Source organism: Amblyomma maculatum, chromosome 1, assembly GCF_055883805.1.
Source record: "Amblyomma maculatum isolate TAMU_Amacu chromosome 1, ASM5588380v1, whole genome shotgun sequence".
NCBI classification, from domain to species: domain Eukaryota; kingdom Metazoa; phylum Arthropoda; class Arachnida; order Ixodida; family Ixodidae; genus Amblyomma; species Amblyomma maculatum.
Window position 1 is genome coordinate 281,296,413 of NC_139344.1, and position 20,254 is coordinate 281,316,666.

Here is a 20,254-nt window from a genome sequence, read left to right on the forward strand (position 1 = left end):
CTACGCCAACTACGGCTGCACTGCACAAAGCATGGAGGTGAGAAAAGTTTTCCTTCCTACATGGCGCAAAGGCGTTCCGCCAGACACAGTCGGTTTTTTTTTTTCTTTCTCCGTGACGTCGGGCAAGGTGTATCGAGCAGCCTCGCCCGAGGCACCTTTCTCGACGTCACGGCGGAATAAATAAAACGACAAAACGGCGTCTGGCGAAACGGCTGAAGCGACAAACAGCGCGTGGTTCGACGGCCCGCGAGGGGGAACGCGGAGGGAAGCGGTCGGGCTGGAATCTCTCTTCCTTCGCCTCCACCATCCAACGCCGCTGACGGCGAATCTCCACCCGCCCGAGCCGTCATTGGTCCACATCTCACTTGCACGTGACTTGTGACGCGCCGCCGCAAGCATCCCGTGACCCTGCCGAACACAACAACGCGTCTGCTATTCTTCGCCATCACGCAGATGTTTGTGGCCGCGCTGAGAAAATGGACGTTAGTTGACGTGAGCGGTTTAAACGCGCTGTACTGCTGGATAGTTTCTGCGAGACCGATGCGTCGCGTGTGGCACAGCTTTTGCTGACCATTTTGTTTCGGACAGCGTCTCCTTTCCGTGTGGCGGCGTCCCTGAAGTCAAGTTGCCCTCGGGACTGGCCGCCATCGCCTCGTTGTATGTTCCTGTTCTGTGTGCCCCTGTCAAGGTGGGTCACTCCTAGATTTCGTTCGTCATTCATTAGGGTGGCACATCGGCACCGCGCTAGGATACTGAATTAGGTGACTGCATCGCCGTTTGTGTGCGCAATAACTCGGCCGCCATCTTGTTCGAACGGGCTCATCATGGCTGCCAGAGTAGGGCAAGCCGCCTGTACGGTCGCACTGGGACCTTCGCCACGTCGTCGTGAACGGCCGGCGGCAGTCAGCGCACCAGCGGTCGGCGGCACCCAGGCTGCCCCGCAAAAGAAAGCCCCTCGCAAGAAGACGTTAAAGGCAGCGTCCCCGCCGGCTACCAAGAACACTGGTTGCGTTGCGCACAGCAAGAGCGCTTCTTCATCGCCTCCTTTGGGACGTCCTGCCGGAAGCGGCAACTACGCTGGGCCAAAGTTCAGCGAGCCCCCTTCACCGGGCGCTTTGCCCCAACCACCAGTCCAGTGGATGTCTTGCGGCGCCCTGCAAGCCGCTCCGTCCGAGGTCTGCGTCGAAATTGCCAATCAACTCAAGCTGCTACTCAAAGTGAACGCTTGAGATGGAAGACTCAGCTGACCGCGGCGGAGGAGACTCTTTTCGTGGAGTGCTGATAGACTGTTGTCACTGAACCGAGCCTTGGCGCTGCCACCGTTGTTTTTTTTTTTTTTTTTTTGTGTGTGTGTGGGTGGTTCTCGAGTACCTGGCGCAGATATTTCTGCGCAAACTCGTCGGTGGACCTTGCTGGCAGGTCGTATTACTAAGTATGGATCTAGTCAAGAACATAGTAGATTTTACAGAATGATCATTCTTGCGTCCGACGAAGTTATTTTTATGCATGCTCGCCGGTCATGTGCATCTTGCGGGAGATGTGATATTTTTTTTGCCCCTGGTCACTGGGGAAAGCAGTTCGACTGCCAGACTGCACGGGTAGATGTACGTACAATTTGTAAAATTTGGCTGACTGATCATTTGACGATCACAACATTCCGCGTCATTATGCATGCTTGTGCTAAAATTCGCATCATTTTGTGCCAGTTACGTGAACAATGACCAGGAGTGCGTCTGCTCGGTTACGCATTGGCAGTTTTGTAATTCCTCGACGCCCGGCAGTCGGTGGACACATTCCATGGTTCATCCATATGGTGTTGACGGAGTTGTACTTTGTGGACATACGCTGTGGCGAAGGAGCTCATTGTTTCAATGCATTTATGCTGGCACGCGTGCAGGTCGCAACGTCGACGCTTGCAATTTGTGTCGCTGCGGACTTGGGAGTGAATCGGCTGCTTAAGCATTCTGCCAGACCAGTGTCGAGTACTGACCTGTCATGAGTGCATCATTACGCGAGGAATGAACTTTGCCCCACCCTTTAGCGCAGTAGGTGGGTGCAGTATCATAGGGGCACACAGGTGACAACGCTAGTTTCGAGACTCGTTCCGTGGTATAATACGTTGCCTGCCAGCAACATCCACCGGCTGCAAGCTTTGTGAATGCTCATGTAGACCCCCCATTTTTTTTTTTTTTTTAATGGTGCCTCTTTTTCCTATCTTGAACTTTCCCAGTCTTCGTCCTCGCTGTGTTTTTCACAACAAACAAAAACAAAATGGGTTAAAAAATATTTTTTTTTTTAAAGCACCTTCTCTACTAAAATTTGGCTCATCTCATGGTCAAAATTGTTCTACTCTCTCTCTTTCATGGTCCCAACATCCTTTCCCCCTTTTCCCGGGCCCCTTCGGGGGCCCACCAATGGTGCCTGGCAGACACGCATGCGTGCGATGCAACCCCGAACCCTCTCATGCACATCTTTGTGCACCAGGCCGCAAGAGTGCTTTCGAGCACAGGTCGAAGCAAGCCGTCCGTCAAGCCGCCGCGGTCAAGGTAAGTTTTCTAGAAGTGCCTCCGTGTTTCACTCTGCCTTTTATTTCAGATCGGTCCCGTCTGGCGACCTCGTTTATTCAACTGCGTGGCGGGTTCCTGTTAGTGACTGGCCCTTTTAACAGAATAAACGCCTGCTTTGTACATGAATGCTTGGTTGGTTGATGACTATGGCAGCGATCCTTGCCTGCGAGCGGGCAAGTGCTTCCATTTTTCCAGCATTTCCATTTTGTGCCGAGGCGCGTGACGACACTGCAATGCTAACGCACACGAATGCATGGATATGGAGAAACGTCGTGGTCTTACGCCCGACACCGCGGCTTTTAGTGACTGCTGTGAACAATTAATTGCTGGTAATGTGATGCAAGGTTATCGCAAGGCCGCAAACAACCGACGGCCCACAGAAACGCGCAGCGTAGCAAAAAAAGAAAAAAAAAAAAGCAGTGGCTTAGCTCAGCTATGCCAGGATATGCGTAGCGAGATGTACTACGTTTCTCTGGCTGAGCTTGTTGTGGTCATGTATGTTTTGCAGTGAGAGAGAGATCCTCTTCTGTTGGTTCCCATTGACTGCTCAATCATAGGCCCCATTTCGGCGGTTATGCTCCGTCTATTACGCTCGGCAGTCTGACATCGTCGTTTGGCAAGCCGTTCCTCTCGATTCGCGCTTGTAACAATCTCTTTCTCTATGCTTGTAAAGCAAGCTGCCATGCACGTGACGTCATCCGCTAGGGGCGCTAGCGGCCAGCGCAGAATTCGCCATACGCGTGGTCCGCAGTATTCAACTCGTTCTGATTTGTGGGGTAGCCCTTTCGCACCTTTACAGAATTTCTGCGTGCGCCAGCGAAAACCATGCGAGCGAGTGGATGCACCCGTGGACTTTGTGGAACAAGAAAAACGACTGTCTGGACAAAATGTTTGACTTGGTGAAAACACCGGCTCGTACGACCGCGGTAACTTCGTCGGGGTGTGTCGTGTACTACAAGACTACTGCTTCGCGTTGAATTCCCTGACATCGGTGCTTGCCATGTGAAGTGCGGTCAAGTTTTGCGACAGGTGAAGAAATTAAAACTTACTAAGCCATGAAATTTTTGGCAAGAAAGCGAGGCCAAGAGTCACACGTGCGTGAGGGTGTCGATGACCGGCGTGCCGTTTTTAGAGGTGAGCACATTGCGACGTATCTGTTCGCTTAGCTAACGCTGTCACCTCCTCCGACTTGCAAGTGACATGTTACAACTGTATCAAACGTTATCGCTGCACATCGCATTGTTGCGAACCTAGCTGCCATGGGTTATGTGCATCTCAAGCAGAGCTACGTAGCCGATACTAAATTTGTAAAACATGCTCTCTGGGTGTGCCGTTTATCCTGCGAGTGCGTGACAGTACTTTTTTTCTCGACCTTCTGTCACCCAAATTAAGCAACTCCATTGATTCGCTTTACGGCTGGAACAGCGCCTGTGGAAGCTTCGGCAGTTTGCAGACTACCGCCACTAGAAGTGTACGTTTCGCCACCATGCCAGCTTTGGAATTGGGGAATTTAATGCGTTCGCTGTCTTTTCAAGATGTGTTCTGCCTCAGTGGCAGCTAACAACGGGTTTAACGAGCTGCAAGTCGTTTTTCGCGAAATGGGTAACCGGCCACTTTTGCTGTCGAGTTGTTGCACGGGTGATGCCTAGTTGCACCACCGAGCAGGTAGTGTTATGTCCCGGAGCATCAAAATATCGCTGCAGACTCCATGCGCATAAAGGGCGCCTCAACAAAGAAAAGTGGATGTGGACGTATTTACCAGCTTGTGAGTGAGAAGACTTTATTTACACCGACATGGACCTCGGGGCAGGGGCTCAGCCGAGGGGAGGGTCTCCTTGTCGGCTTTCCTGCTCCGTGGCCGCAGAGAAGGTCTTGGAGTAAGCCTCCTCCGCCAGGCGTAGGACGATCTTTTGTTCATCCACATTTGGGCTGCGGATGTAGGACTCCCAGGTAATTTGATCAAGGGGATCAGTTTCTTTAGCTCCCGGAAAATCGGGGCATTGCCAGATTAGGTGATTTTGACTCAGAGGTACGTTGCAGAGATTGCAAGCCTGTGGGTCCCCTGTCAACTCATTATGCAGAGTAACATGAAAGAAACGATTGGCCTGAATTTTTCGCCAGGCCCTGCATTCTGAGGGTATTAGGGACCTATCTGGTGGTGGATAGATCCTTCTGTTTAGTCTGGGAGTCTCAGAGAGCTCCTTGTAGGTAATGAGGGGGCCTTTGTCTCCGGGTAGTGGGGGCTTGATCAAACTTTACGGATCACTTCCAATATATATACGGCGGGCACCTGCCCGCCGTATATATATTGGAAGTGATCCGTAAAGTTTTATCAAGCTGGTAAATACGTCCACATCCACTTTTCTTTGTTGAGGCGCCCTTTATGCGCATGGAGTCTGCAGCGATATTTTGATGCTCCGGGACATAACACGCTGTTCAGTGTTGCGCCTAGGCATCACCCGTGCAACAGCTCGACAGCAAAAGTGGTCGGTTACCCATTTCGCGAAAAACGACTTGCAGCTCGTTAAACCCGTTGTTAGAACGCATTAAATTCCCCAATTCCAAAGCTGGCATGGCCGCGAAATGCACATTTCTAGTGGCGGTAGCCGGCAAACCGACGATGCAAGCCTGCACAGGCGCTGTTACAGCAGTAAAGCGAATCAATGCAGTTGCTTAATTTTGGTGACAGAACGTCGAGCAAAAAAAAAAAAAAGAATACTGTGACGCGCTCGCAGCATAAACGGCGCACACAGAGAGCATGTTTTACAAATTTAGTGTCGGCAACGTAGCTCTGCTTGAAATGCGCATAACCTATGAAACCCAGGTTCGCAACAACGCGATGTGCAGCGATGACGCTTGATATAGTTGTAGCATATCACTTGCATTTCGAAGGAGGTGACAGCGTTAGTTAAGCGAACAGATACGTCGCAATGTGCTCACCTCTAAAAACGGCACGCCGGTCATCGACACCCTCACGCACGTGTGACTCTTGGCCTCGCTTTCTTGCCAAAAATTTCATGGCTTAGTAAGTTTTAATTTCTTCACCTGTAGCAAAACTTGACCGCACTTGACATGGCAAGCACCGATGTCAGGGAATTCAACGCGAAGCAGTGGTCTTGTAGTACACGACACACCTCGACGAAGTTACCGCGGTCGTACGAGCCGGTGTTTTCACAAAGTCAAACATTTTGTCCAGACAGTCGTTTTTCTTGTTCCACAAAATCCACGGGTGTATCTACTCGCTCGCATGGTTTTCGCTGGCGCACGCAGAAATTCTGTAAAGGTGCGAAAGGGTTACCCCACAAATCAGAACGAGTTGAATACTGCGGACCACGCGTATGGCGAATTCTGCGCTGGCCGCTAGCGCCCTTAGCGTTTGACGTCCCGTGCATACCTCCTATACTTTCATATGCCTTCTCTCACATCGTCACCCAACGGAGACGTCCGTGTGCAGTGCGATGGCAGTGCAGGTTAGATACTCAGATGGTGGAAATTACTCTGTAGCCCTCCACTACGGCCCCTCTTTCTCTCCCACCTTCCTCCCTTCCATTACAGCGCGGGTGAGGTGTCCGCAGAGCAAGTGTGACAGATACTGCGCCTTTACTTTTGCTGTAAACCAATTTATTATTACACCAAATTATTATCATTATTATTGCGCTCTGCTTATTGGCGTCTCCGCTTAGCAAGGCGTTCTTTTTGTTCGGGCGTCTATGCTCTGCATCTTGGCGTTCGGAGCGGCGGCGAGGCGCGCGCCAGCTGCGCGCTGTGACGTCACTTGGCTGCGGCGGTTGCTAGGCAACGGCTTAAGGTCATGGTGCGGCCACGGTGAGACTAGCTCTTCCTACAAAAACCATCGGATGTATTGGAGCTTTGCTACACTGATATAGCTGGCGTGGTTAAAGAAATAGTCCTCGAGAGCGCAGTGAGAGTGTTCCTCGGCCCTGCGTCGTCTGCGGATATGGCTGTAGGACGCTGTCTACGAACCCTGAAACAACATTCGGAAGTTTAAAATAGCATATTGCTTGACGTCACGTTGTTTGTAGCTTGCGTGCATTGCTTGATTTATTTGAAGACGAGGCCGTGTCGACATGGATTGATTTCAGCCAAATAACAATATCTGGTTTTCGGACTGAAACCATTACTTTTTAAACCATCCGGCCACGGTGCAAGACTGTGCAACCGACTTTCTTCTTTAGGCCTAGGAGAGGCAGAATCTCGACTCGAAATAAAACAAAACACGAAATTTTATGCTCATGGATGCTACTATAGGTAATATAAGGCCAAATGAAACACCGATGCACCGCACTGAAAAACGAACGTATTGAAAAATGCAGTATGACAAGTATCCTCCGAAGAGCTCCGTCGCCCATCTTGTACGCGTGAGTCGAAAACCATAAAGGTAATAACTTACTGCACAAACTAACCTCGACAAATAGCCCATGCAACGCGAGCGAACGCTAAGGCTCTATTTTAATTCACGAATGCGCACGTTATCCCATAAGATCGTACGGCCAATATTACTTTCTGCAGCGTCAGCACGTCGCCTCTGCACTCATCGTATCTTTTAGTGCTGAAGGGAACTATACATACTTCACTATTCTGCACATCGTGTGGTGCTGCAAGTAGCAATCACTGGTGGCAATAACCACATCCCGGTGACGACGACGGCGCTCTGGTAAGGCTTGGGGAGGTTAAAGTACCTGAGCAAAGTTAACGCGATGGCTACCACCGAAGAGCCAGCCAAATAAAGTACAGTTATTGAGCAGCGCCTTTGATGGTATGGGGACACTTTTTCATACATAATTTTGCTTAGCAAAGTAACACCGCGTGGAATTTGCCAGTGCATAATTAACTTGTAATTGAAATTGTTATTCTGTACAGTTTCGGTTTCAGGCTGCCGAACGAAGGCCCGACGTCACAAGCGAGTCTGAGGTGACGTGATGGATACAAAAGCTGTAATATATTCGTGCTTTGTAGCTTTCAAACTCGTGTGCTCAGATGCTCCAGAAGCCAGAATGACAGCAACTGAACACAATGAGCTGTCGCAGTTTTTGTGGGCCTTCACGTCTCAACCATCGTCCGGCGACCCGAAACTGTACTGAGCATGGGCGAATTTCATGCAGTGACCCACGTTCACTAAAGTCTTAGGTGTAACCTCAAAGTACAGCAAGAAAAATTTGACATCTTCTCTTTTTTAATGTAAAGCTCACAGGCATGTGAGTCAGCCACCTCTTCTACCTTTTCGCGGAAAACATACACAGCGCATGGAGCAAAAAAAAAAAAAAAATGTCAGCAGAGCGTGACGTCACGCAGCCAGCAATCACCAGCCAGGTGCTCATGAAGTCGTTCCCTACCCAGCGTTCTCGTTTTCATGTCTGTCCCTGATGTTTTCATGTCAGTAAGTAGTACTGGGTGCGGCAGCTTGTAATGCTTGCCTTGCTGCTGAAAGCACATTTCTCTCTTCAGATATGTTAATACAAGTGAGCCCAAAGGGCAAGCAGCAAGGCCAATGACACATTCATGGGACAAGTGAAACCATTCCACCATTTTTTTTCCCTTCGCAACTCTGAAGGTGGAAGCCATAGTGCACAAACCCCGTTGGGAACAAGATGAGATGGCCCAATCACCAGTCTGGCAGAGATGGAGTTGCTGTTCTACACTGCACGGCGTCTGCGCTTCTGTATGGCAGAGGGCAAGCACACTGCTAAGAACTCCACAGTGTCCAAGGCGCGGCTTCCCTGCTGTCCACTCGCAGTTCTGTGGCGTGCTTACATCAGAGACTAGCTGCTGCATGTGAATTGAGCCAGACCAATTGCAAGCTGGCAGTCTGAGTCACAGGTGCATGCAGCAGACACAGAAGAGAAGCTTCTCAGCAGACTGCATCTGCATTGTGCCTCCGCAATACAAAGCAGTGAATCACACACAGCAGGATGGTAACAGTTACTTATAAGGTGCAACAGAGTTGCAGCTTAGCATAAAACTCCTTATAGCTATCCATTCTGAAAAAAAAAAAAAAAAATGGAGGGTACACTTTGGACTACTAAAGCGAGGTGAGGCAAAAGCCTTTATAGCGCGTTGGTTGTTGAGACTCTTGCGTGATACTAATTGTGAATGGCTGCTTACCGACTCTTCAGCACCTACTAAATGATTTCACAAAGTCTGACATTAGAGATTTATAACGTTTATTCATGTATGTGACACTTTCTGCGGACGGCCGCACGCACAGACGAACACTCATGAGCCTATGAAGGGTTTCGCCTTGGTGTTCCTTTGCTCATTCAAGTGTGGGATTGGACGCACGGTGTCGCTCCTACCGCGCGGCGTTCTCATAGCCACGTGACGTGGCATTTTGACACGAGTTGTAAGCGCCTGAGGGCCGTTTCACACGTTTATAGATATATTGGTTTCACATGCATGCGATTTTCGTCTGCGACACTGCGAATTCCGTCGGTAAGCAACTGGGAAGGGCCGTCGGTCTAGCCGCAGACTGCTTGCGACAGGGTTCCAACCTGCGCTGTAACTACTCTTCGACAGACCAATAAGAAATCATCATGACATGATGTCACTTCAGCGCTGGGCCAAAGCCACCTATGGCGCCGTCTCCGCGCTTTCCCCCTTTCCTATCGCCTGGGGACGCGCTGCATACCAGGAGAGGGGGCGCGGAAAAACTGATGCCTGCGCATCGCATGTCCCTTACCGTGACGGTTCGCTGCTCGTGAAAGCACTGTGCGAAAATCGCTCTGCGGCATCACCGACACCACCGAATATTTTCGCTGCAGTCGCAGCATGTGAAACGGCCCTGAAGTGGATTCGACGTGCACAATCTTTCTAGGTTTTTTTTTTCCCATCGCGCTACAGCTTTCTCCCTACGACTAGAGATGGGCAAGACGGCTCACATTAGTGAGCGGATCGGAGCGGCTCCGCTCACCAAAAGTGAGCCGGCTCACATCAGTCGAGGTGAGTGGGTCACCCAGTAGGGGCCGGATCTTTTATATATATATATATATATATATATATGACAGTAGTAAAAAGTAAAATCAATTTTGGCCCTCACGTGACACAGCAAGCGGTGGCATTTAGCAGTTAAACACTGGCTCGCATTTTCTCTGTTTTTATTTCATTGTGCTTCGGCACGCTGGCTTCTCGGCGCCTCACCTTGTTTACTCGCCGTCAGTAAGGAGGCATTGGATGGCAGAACGGCAACTGACATGTTTCTGCTGGCGCGATGCTTCTTTGTGTTTGGCGAGCGACCACTCCGGATCCGGCTCCGACTTTGAGGAGCCAAATGGCTCACCCGCTCTTTGAAAGGAGCGGCTCCGAAGATCCGGCTCTCTGCGGAGCGACCCATCCCTCTACGACTCATCATGCCGCCTTCTCCGATGACGTGACATTGTTGCTAGGATGCGGCATGACGTTAGCGGCGCATGGCTAGCATGACGCTAGACAAGAACTCTCACATGCCCGACTTGGCTTAATCTGTTAACGCGTACGGCTGGTAATCTAAATGTTGCACGTTAGATTCCCACTGGAGTTAGATTTTTTTTTTAATTTTAAATGGTGCGTCGTTCGAGGAAGCGCCCCACCAAGGATCTCGCGATATCCTGCAGAATCTCGCAAGTGTGGCACTTCTCGCAAACGGACAGCTCGGAGAGTCGTACGCTGTAAAAGGTGTTCGCCTTAATAAGCTCTGCGGTCAACTGGCAATACTGTTCAGTCCCGAAGGGAGAATCCAAATCTCTTAGCAAAGAAGAGCTGCAAGCCTTGTTACAATATCTGTCATATAGTTTTATCTCACAACTGAAATGCCAATGGCTAAACCCTCTTTGCCCTGAAGCAAATGTCAATTGCCATCTCAGAGCCTACTCAGCCTGCTGTTCAAACTGCACTGAGAAGCCTGGGACAACCTCAGTCGCAAATGCGAAGAGAAAAACAGAAGGCAAGGTTTTGGGGAACTGGCTGTAGCTTTCCGATCTTACCAATGAAGAATCATCGGGGAGCTTTTTTTTGGCCCCTACTTGCTCTACGGTGCATACATGGAGGGATGACGCCATCAAAACATGCGGCTGTGGGCTCCTCTGAGAAGGCAACAGTTGAATACAACCATCCACTGTGTATGCAGAGTGGTTCTGACTCCCAGGATCCAACCTCAGCACTAGGCAAGTGAGATGTGTTTTTATCTGATCTTATTATTTGAATTCTATGTGGAATCATTTTCACTTGCATGCTCAGATTTCAATAAATCCTTTTGTACTTGTCTCTGGAATGCATGCGAAATCTCTTTAACCACAATAACCAGCATTAGAAAAAATGCTGTGGTGGCCCTTTGAGTTTAAAGACCTAAGGCCTCTTTGCAAAATAGTAAAAATCACTCTGTACACAACAATTCCAGAATATTATGAGCCTAACCTTGGCTTGAGAAACGCAATGTCACTAAACAGTAGTTTCTCTAATGCACATTTCTGAGCTGAATTTTTCTCTGCAGCCGCATTTTTTCAAGGGCAAGTAAGAACAAAGGAGCATTTTTTTTTTATGTCAGTCAGATATTTCGTTAAATCAGACACATAAAAACATCTCAAGTTCAATTATTCCTGGCCAGAAAAGAAAAGTGGAGTGATCAACCTCCCAAAGCAACTAACATGGGTGGCTGCGAGGTATCAATTTATACTGTGTGAAGTTTCTGTAACAACAGCGTCTCTTTATGCTTGGCCTCCATTGAAATGCAGCTGCACAGCCCAGGTTGAACTTTCTGGTCTTGTCTGCTAGCATCGAATAATGAAATGGCTGCAACAGTTCACCAAAAACTTTTAGGTGCTTTTTACACTAAATGCATATTTACAGGCAACATTTGGAGGGGCCTGTTATTTTTGCACAATGTATTTCTTCCCAAGTTCGAAAAAACGGTAGTAAATGCATTTTTTTTTTACTCACAGAAAGTTAATTGCTTGAAGAGGGGCAGGCCAATTTAATTTATTATGTGTTCTGCATAATAATACATCACGACAATGGTTTGTGCTAGCAAGATAAGAAAGATAGTCGTAGCTCTGACCATATTAACAAAAAGCAGTTTGTCAACATGAAATGTTCTGCAGGCACAGTGACACTGTTTGAAAGTGTTTAATAAATTTAAGCCAAAACTCTGTAGGCCGAATACTGGCATGCAAAATACAGATTCATACATGCACACATACTAGGTTGCAAAACATCTTGATTACAAAGCAGGGGTTTCAAGGTCCAGAGCACATGTGTGTAGTAATAATTGCCACATAAGTCAAAACATAACTTTTGCACATGAGCTATGCAATGAAATCTTCCCACATCAAGAACATGTAACAATTGGTACACCATATTTTTTTCAGTGCAACAAAGATGGGTAGAAAGAAACATGACACAGGTACATTCTTGTTAACCGTGTTTTTCTTTTTGTCCCTTTATCGTACTGGAACAATACAGTGAAGGAGAACCAACTAATCTATACTGTGTACTGCTGAACTATTTTTGATGCACTATAAGTGGTTCATATGCAAGCAACAAATGCCATTCTTGATTCATACCGGCAGCCAAGAAGCACAAACACAAAGAGAAGGAACATGCAAAAACACGGACAAACAAGGTCATCTGTGTTTTTCCATGTTCCTTCTCTTTGTGTTTGTGCTTCTTTGTTGCCGATATGAATTAAGAATGTTACCAACTTGCCCAAAAACTTTTTTTACTCAACAAATACTATAAACAACTGAATTGTCATGATGGCCGAACTTTCTCATTTTTTTTTTCATAAATAACGTAGACGTCACAAAAAATTTAACCGTGAAAAATTTGGGCAAAAGGAGTGATAAGGTGCCTCTCAAGCTGTTGACAAAATTTAGTATTCGCGGAGCACTGAGCTCGCAGAATGTAAGCTCTTTACACAATTGTACAAACAAGTATTCTTGCATGTGCTAACTATCACAGCAGAGTGTCAACAACAAAACTGCAACACAGCTCTGAATTCATATACCCTGACCGCAACACTCTTGTTTTGCCACTGGAATAATGCAATGACCCTATGCATTGTGTGATGTTGCAGCATTTAACTCTAAATTAAAGTCATACCATACAACCTGCATCCAGTGAACTCTAAACGTGCCAAACAATTCTAAAAACATGTCATATGAATCAAATGAGCTGTATTTGCATCTAACATAGTTTATAAAGTTTACATGAATGCACATTGCTTGTCAACACAATCAGTAGCAACAATTTCCATAAATCCTCTAATCATCCAGCCCGAACACAACTTCACTAAGCTCAATACACTTGATTTATATCTACTATGTGCAGAGATATGGAACGCTTACTAAGTCCATAAGGTGCCAATTTTGCAATTCTGACAGCTTTCACAAGTCTTTCAAAAGCAGTCTGACAAAGTGCAGCAGAACAAAGTGACCAGAACATTGCTAAAGCATCTGCATATTGGACAACAAACATAACATTTAAAAGACACCCATCTGCATTTGCCAACTGTTGTGCTAATAATAGAGAGGACACAAAATTAAAAGACATTAGCAAAGATGCAGGCTAAAGAGGCCGTAAAAATGTGCATCATTCTGTGACAATATAGCACTTGGCCACTGTTATTGGCAGGACACTCACTTCATTAGTGCCTGTCTTTTATCTAAGCTTTGAAAACTGCATTTTCAAAAGCACGTGAAAGCAATTGTTATGGGCAACACAATCAAAAGCAGCAGTGTAGCTGTAAGGGCCTGTCAAGCTTATGTCTATCAGTCAGCATAATGAACACCTTTTACACGATCAGTTCTGTTAGCCATCCACTCTCACTAAATTGATTTGAATAGTCTGTTTTATAAAGTAAGCTATATGTTTATATATACACATATATAGTATATGTTTAGTAATAGACATGCACACACGCACACACACATGCATGCACGCACACACTTATAAAAATGTTCAGTGAGCGATTACGCTAAAATACAGGGTGCACTACCAGTTAAAGGCTAGCCCATCAAGCCAAATACTGCCATAGAAACAGATATGCAAACAGAAAAGAGACAGAAAACTGTTAGAGGTGTAAAGGTGCTGGATGAAAGCAAGGTGTGCTTGATTTGCCCTGAATTAAAAAAAAATAAAAAATTTGAGCGATAGATATGTATATAACAAACAAGCCTGTTCCCTTATCGCTTGGCTTTCTGAGAATAGGTTTGGTTTGGTCTAAGGAGTTTAACATCCCAAAGCAACTAAGGCTATGAGAGATGCCGTAGTGGAGTGTATGCTCTTGTCCTCATTGTTAACAACTGTAACGTGATAAGGAAGAAGCCTAGAGGCTTTCCTTGGGTTTTAAGAAAGGGGTTGGACAGAAAGTGACAGTCAGCACGCACACTAGGATTACACCCAGAAAGTCAAGCTGTTTATCTTTACCCATGAACACTTCGAAAAATCAGCACAGGCACCCACTTGAAGTACAGCTGCCAAGTGCAAAAACAATATTCTTATCTCACAGAAGACACATTCTACAAGGCACGTGACACTAAGATGTGACAATGTACAATGAAAACTGGCAAAAAAAAACTAACTGAGATGTCACTAGGAGCTATATGACTGCTCTTGATTAAAACCTATACGCAACTCTCTCTGCAGCTAAGCACAAACAGTGGAAGGCCTAGCTAGCATCGACATTGCATCAACTATAATATGTACAAACAACTAATCCTCAAGGCCCCACTTGAATTCAAAGGACCAGCATTGTTAAGGTGTAGTTCTCCTCACTTTCGCCGGCATTGAGTTGCATCAAGATTGCGATGATCCTTGCTAAGGCGTGCTATTTCCTCCCCAAGGGTGTTTATATTCTCCTGCACAGGAAACAAAATGTACACACAAGCATGGTCAGATTAAAAACCCCAGGTGAGAATGATAAACACTAAAAGAAAAGAGCTATAACTTGAGTGACTATGACAACGTCAAGTCAAAGGAAGGAAAGCATCCTGCCAAAGAAAGAGCTTGCTCACACAACAATTATTAGGCAATATAAAGTCAGGCTAAGCAAGATGAGAATGGATATCACATAAAGATAAATTTTTATCAGCATATTATATTCAACACACATGAGTTTTTTTAACAGATGGTCCCACACAACTTTTGCTGAAGGGTTAAACAGCTGAAGCACTAGATTTTTCCTAGTGAGTAGCATCTGCTTTGGAATGACGCATATGACATTAGTAAATATAGATCACTTGTTAGAATTTTCCAGTGCTGAATAAATTATTTGTAATTTATTTTTTAAACGCTAGTTAGTTTCGGTTTCAGGTTGCCAAACAATGGTTGCAACACCACAAATGCAAATGAGATCATGTGGGGCATACAAAAGCTATTTTGTAGATTTAATTCATGCCAACTTCTATGCTGTTGGCAGCCATCTGATCCTACACAATGGCTGTTGGTGTGTGCATGCTGTCTCAAAGGTAACAAACAAATATGAAATGACTGCAGAATCAAATCTCAAGGCTGCAACCAAAGAAGGGCTTGTGAAAAATGTATCACAAAATATAATGATATAAAGGCCTGCTATCAGCAAGAATAACTATGGCAATGACAGGTCTAATTTTTTTTGTTTGCACATTATCTATGCGCACCATTCTCATTATTCACATAGATGGCAAGACAATGGAAGGTAATGCAAAAAATATGCCAGTGTGATAGACAATTCTGAAAGGGCACTGAGGACACACCATCAGATTTTGATCCCGATTAAAATTCAATAGATATGGATGCTACTGGCCTAACATTTGCATCAGGTGGCAGCTTGCGCCGCCTAGCCTGTGATCCCTTCTCTCCTTCTTCCCCTGAGGTTATACATACCTGCCGACTGTTTCCGTAATTTCACCTCTCCCTTAACTTACTACCCCAACCTCCAAAATGCCCCTTTGTTATACCAATGCATTTCTCGTCTATCTGTCCATCTTCACTGGCAAATCACAGTGCCACCTCCTCTAGATCTGTACCTTTTCCTTCTGGGTGGGGTGGCTGAAGTTTCAGGCTCCTCAACACTATATGTTCTATGGTCTCTATTTCGATTCCACAGGCAGCACATAATATGTCTACTTTTTCAATGTCCTAGCTGCTTCGAATAGAAGCAAGCTGCCCCGTGAGTAATTAAATTCTACCTCCTTATGTCCTGTTTTTCACGCTGTAAGCATACCTAGAGCTGGTTTTCTTGCATTCTTTCCCCTTATATTTTTCTTTGTCTCCTTTACCTCCTTTGCCATATATTTTGCAGTGTCCCATTCGTCACCTGTACATACCTTAGCTTTTGGGTTCTATAATACAGTAGAACGTCGAGCTAGTCGGTCAGACTTGATGCCAGTGCAGTATAGTGTGTGTGTGTGTGTGCGTGTGTGTGTGTGTGTGTGTGTGCGTGCGTGTGTGCGCGCCTCTTCTATGTGTTGTCGCCTATTGTGTTGAGTGTTTCATCATTTTGGGTTCTATTTGTCTATTTTATGTTCAAGCTTTTTATGTACAGGTACTTGTACATTTTTCCTGCCCAGATCGTTTCTTCCATCCCAGACAGTCTCTGATTGTACTTCAGTTTGCTAATTGTCTCACTCACCTCAAGACATTGAAGATCATCAATGTTTTAAACATGCCTTAGCTAATATTTTATGATTAGGACCCTAACATTTTGTATCTTATTCTTTTGCTGCGTTTCTTTTTCTGTTTTGCATTTACTCACTCCCCTCTGTAATGCCAATGGCTTTGAGGGTACCAATAAATGAAATGACACCCAGCCCGTGTCCCCTTGGATGCCGTCATTCGGAGTGTTGCCATGGGCCCCCAAGGCTAACCTGCCCAGCCGTCTTTGATTTCCAGGCCTGGTTTGCACTTCCAATTTTATGCACAGGACAGCATTCCCCTGGTACCATAATTACTTTCCACACACCTCTAACTATTTCATACCTAGTATTATATTTTGGAAGTGCCCTGGTTTCATGATATCTGAAATGCTCTTTCCTTCGTCTTTCATCGTTCTTTCATGCTCCGACATAGCTCTTTCAGCCATATGCGCAATTACTGTACTTAAGTCGGGTCTCCCCACTCATCATTACATACTATTATCCCCGACTTCCTTCTACTGAACTGCAGCCCAATTAGCTTCAGCAACTAATCCTGCTTGTCTGCAACAGGACAATGTCATCTGTATACATCAGTCCTGCTGGCACTTAGCTTACTCCCTGTCCTCCCTGCATATAGTTCAAATTGACTCCTACCTTATTATGCTTGAAGCTCTTTTCCATCTGACTCATGTGTATCAGAATAACAGGGGTGACAGGGAACAGCTTTGCCCGAGTCCACTTTTTATTTTTGCTGGCTGTGTTGTTTCTCCCTCCCATGTTATGGTAGCCCCACTATCTGTGTACACATTTTGTAAAAACTTGACCATGCTTCTATCTAATCTATATTCTTTAATATGGCCCCAGAGCTTATCCTGATCTACATTGTCATATGCTCCTTGTATGTCAAAAACTGCTATCCATAGCAGCCTTTTGCTTGCTGCTGATCTCTATACACTGGGTTATGACAAGTTATTCTCTAATCTTCTGTCCTTGCAGAAACCATTCTGCACCTTCCCTAATATCTCCCTGCTTTCTGCCCATTCCACTAGTTTCATTTTTAACAACTGACTCTGCTGTCCGTTCACAAGCAAAAGTTTCTCGTACTGCTCAGAAATTTGGAGGTGAAAGTTGGCATATTTTCTCTTGTCCTCCAATTCAAGCTTATGATGTAGATGATGGTGTTGAGTGTGGCAGGCTTGTTTTGTTTACTGTTCAAATTTAATCCTTGTGTTTATCTTGTGATAAAGTCCAATAGGTTAGTTTATGGGGTTTACCATCCCAAAGCGACTCAGGCTATGAGCGATCTCATCTGTTTTTTTTTTTAATATGCACTGATATCACACAGCACAAGGGCACCTTGTTCCTTGTATTTCCTGAAAAGTGGCCATTGTGGTTAGGATCAAAAATGCTTCTTTAGAACCAGCAGTCCAATGCCTTAACCACTGAGCCACCACGAGGGGGATGGGAGGGGACCATTTTCCATTCCGTTTGTTTTTGTTTTACAGGTCTTAACGTCCCTAAGTGACTCAGGCAATGAGGGACGCCGTAGTGGAGGGCTCCGGAAATTTCTACCACTTGCGGTTCTTTAACATGCACTGACATCGCACTGTACATGGGTGCCTCGCTTTTTGCCTCCATTAAAAAGCGGCCAAGATTCAATCCCATATCTTAGGGTTCAGCAGTTGAGCGCTGCAACCACTCAGCCGCTGCGGCGGGGCCCTCTAACAAAAATGTCACTTGACACCACCACACTTTACGTGCGGGAGAAGCTAGTAGCGGTGATATGTCTATCATCTTTTACTATTTTCTAGCTTTAAAATCTTAATTTTCTCTGAAAGCAGCTTTTAGTCATAACCAAGCATCAATTTAGGCTAACAAGCGTTGAGGTGCCGGCTAGTTGGTAATATATTTAGGAATAACAGCGCGAAAGACGAGGACGAAGATAGAAGGACACAAACTCAGCGCTGTGTTTGTGTCCTTCTATCTTCGTCCTCGTCCTTCGCGCTGTTATTCCTAAATTTAGGCTAATTTGAATTTGTCCTCAAGGTTTTCTTAACCCCAAAGTTGAACATGTTGTTACGGACGAGACGAGGAAGAAGCAGGCAGTGGCGCAGGCAGGAGCTCTCGCGCTAGGCCTGTCGTGATTCATTAAATATCATCACACAGTCATCAGCTATCTTCTCTCTGTTCTCCTGTGTTCATCGCCTCATAGCAATATGCTCAAGATTACAAAATTGTAGAAGGAAAATGCAGACGTTGCTCTATACCAACTGAACAGGACATTGTTGATTAAAAAGCACACCTGTTTCTAATGAGCATGTGCACACAGCAAGTCGCATGCAATGGGCTCACCCTGCTATCAAAGGTGCCGGGGTATGTACGAAAGACACATGTGCGAAAAATGAGTACAATTAGCTGTGGCACGCCATTGTGAACAGTGTCTCAACAGCAGATCGCAGCTCTTCACCTGTGTCCAACACGCTAGATGTCAATGACGAGCCGCATACGGCAAACGCACTGGCGGCTGGCGACATCCAATGCGAGCGCAAAGAGCGGCAACATCGCGGTGATGTAAAAGGGCTCTTCCCACGCATGAGGTGCTGCTGACCACCATGCTGGTGACGTGGCCTTGTTTTTGGCAACTAAATTTTTGTGTTGCAATGCATATTGTGTAGTTCGAACTTGTATGCCTAAAAGTATGTATACCATCATTTAGCCTCCATTTCACGTGCTACATAAATTAAACCTAACATCTTTTGCACAACTACCGAAATCTATCAAAAACAGTTATTTTCCTCATTGTAGGGAAAGCGTTAACAAGCCTGCCAAATATGGCAAGCTTTTAACTCTTTCAATACAACCTTGTAAAAGCTTAGGCTATGCTCACTTTTAAGGTGATATTCTTTAGCAAGGTGTCTTCAAGAACTGCCTGGAGCTTTTGGTTAATTTCCAAGGACAGCTCCAGAGTCATAGTTGTGTCCACAGCGTGGCTGTTGTACACTGATGCCATGATACCACCTTTCTTGGAGATCTCTGCCTGCAAAAACCAATGGCAAGAGGTAAGTATTTTTGCCCAAAGCACCATCAAGGAGGGCTGTGGTTACCTTTTGCTTTTTTCCTAATGACTGCTTGTAATAACATCCCAAAAATATATAAAGTGGTCATGAGCGCATTAGAATGAAATCCAAAAAATGCAGAAGTTTGAAATGTGAGAATAGGAGCTCACCTTGTTGCAGTCCATACTGGTAGGAACCAATGCACCGGCCTCTTCTCTGATTATGTAATTTTGAATTATCCTACAAACACATATAGAAAAAAAAAGATATATATACAAACGTGTGCACGCACGTACATGCGTGCCCCCCCTCACACACACACAGGGATGACAAAGAGAGGCACTGAAGTCCTAGCATGTCAATGCACCCGTGCAAGAGGCTATAAAAACAAGCTTGAAGAAATACTGTGCAAATTTGCATGATGTTACAGCTCATGGAAGATCTTAGCATCCCCAAATATTTATAAGTAGCAGATCTTTAAACAATACATTCCATTTACTTCATAGGACAACATGGGTCTTGAAATCACACACAAAAAAAATTATAAACAAACGCCATTAAAAAAAAAGCATGAGTATGAAGTCTTTGTTGTCTAAACTATGTCCCTGTAAAGCATTAATGGCCAATTCCTTCCTGACACATTAAAAAAGACAATTTACAAGCATTTGAGAACCTGCACTGGCAGTGCTACTAAAACTGTAAGCAAACATTTTTTTTTACTTCCTTAATTTTTTTTGTCAAGTGCCTTTGTCTAACAAAAGGTTTGACAATGTTTGCATCATGGAATTCAGCCAACTTGGTAGGCTTGTTTTCAGTCATACCTCAACTACATCCTAAAGCTTCCCTTTCTCCAATAGAATAGGCCACCAAAAAACCGAAGCGTTGGCCTTGTGGTGGAGCATCCGCCTCGCATTCGGGAGGTACCAGGTTCGATCCCCGGTGCCACCTGGTACCCACCGGTTTCCAATGGGTACAAGATTTTCCCCAGTCTGGTGCTCGGCTCTTCTGGGGTGAAATGCTTGGGAAA

At 45.7% G+C, this 20,254-nt stretch overlaps 2 protein-coding genes across 3 annotated transcripts in view; one reads left to right on the plus strand and one right to left on the minus strand.

Annotated features, from left to right (window-relative positions):
- Positions 1-370: 370 nt before the first annotated feature.
- On the plus strand, positions 371-2,693 carry LOC146206687 (uncharacterized). Its single transcript, XM_084591480.1, has one exon. The coding sequence runs from the start codon at positions 825-827 to the stop codon at positions 1,227-1,229; it is 405 nt and encodes a 134-aa protein (XP_084447606.1). The 5' UTR covers positions 371-824; the 3' UTR covers positions 1,230-2,693.
- An 8,969-nt stretch (positions 2,694-11,662) lies between these two features.
- Positions 11,663-20,254, minus strand: part of LOC146206688 (coiled-coil domain-containing protein 186-like) — a 101,110-nt gene continuing 92,518 nt past the window's right edge. For both annotated transcript variants that reach the window (XM_084591482.1, XM_084591481.1), the window contains 3 exons: positions 19,398-19,467; positions 19,059-19,208; positions 11,663-14,413 (listed from right to left, as the gene is read on the minus strand). In XM_084591482.1, coding sequence (XP_084447608.1) covers positions 14,327-14,413; positions 19,059-19,208; positions 19,398-19,467 — 307 coding nt within the window. In that variant the 3' untranslated portion in view covers positions 11,663-14,326. The remainder of the gene's footprint in view (positions 14,414-19,058; positions 19,209-19,397; positions 19,468-20,254) is intronic.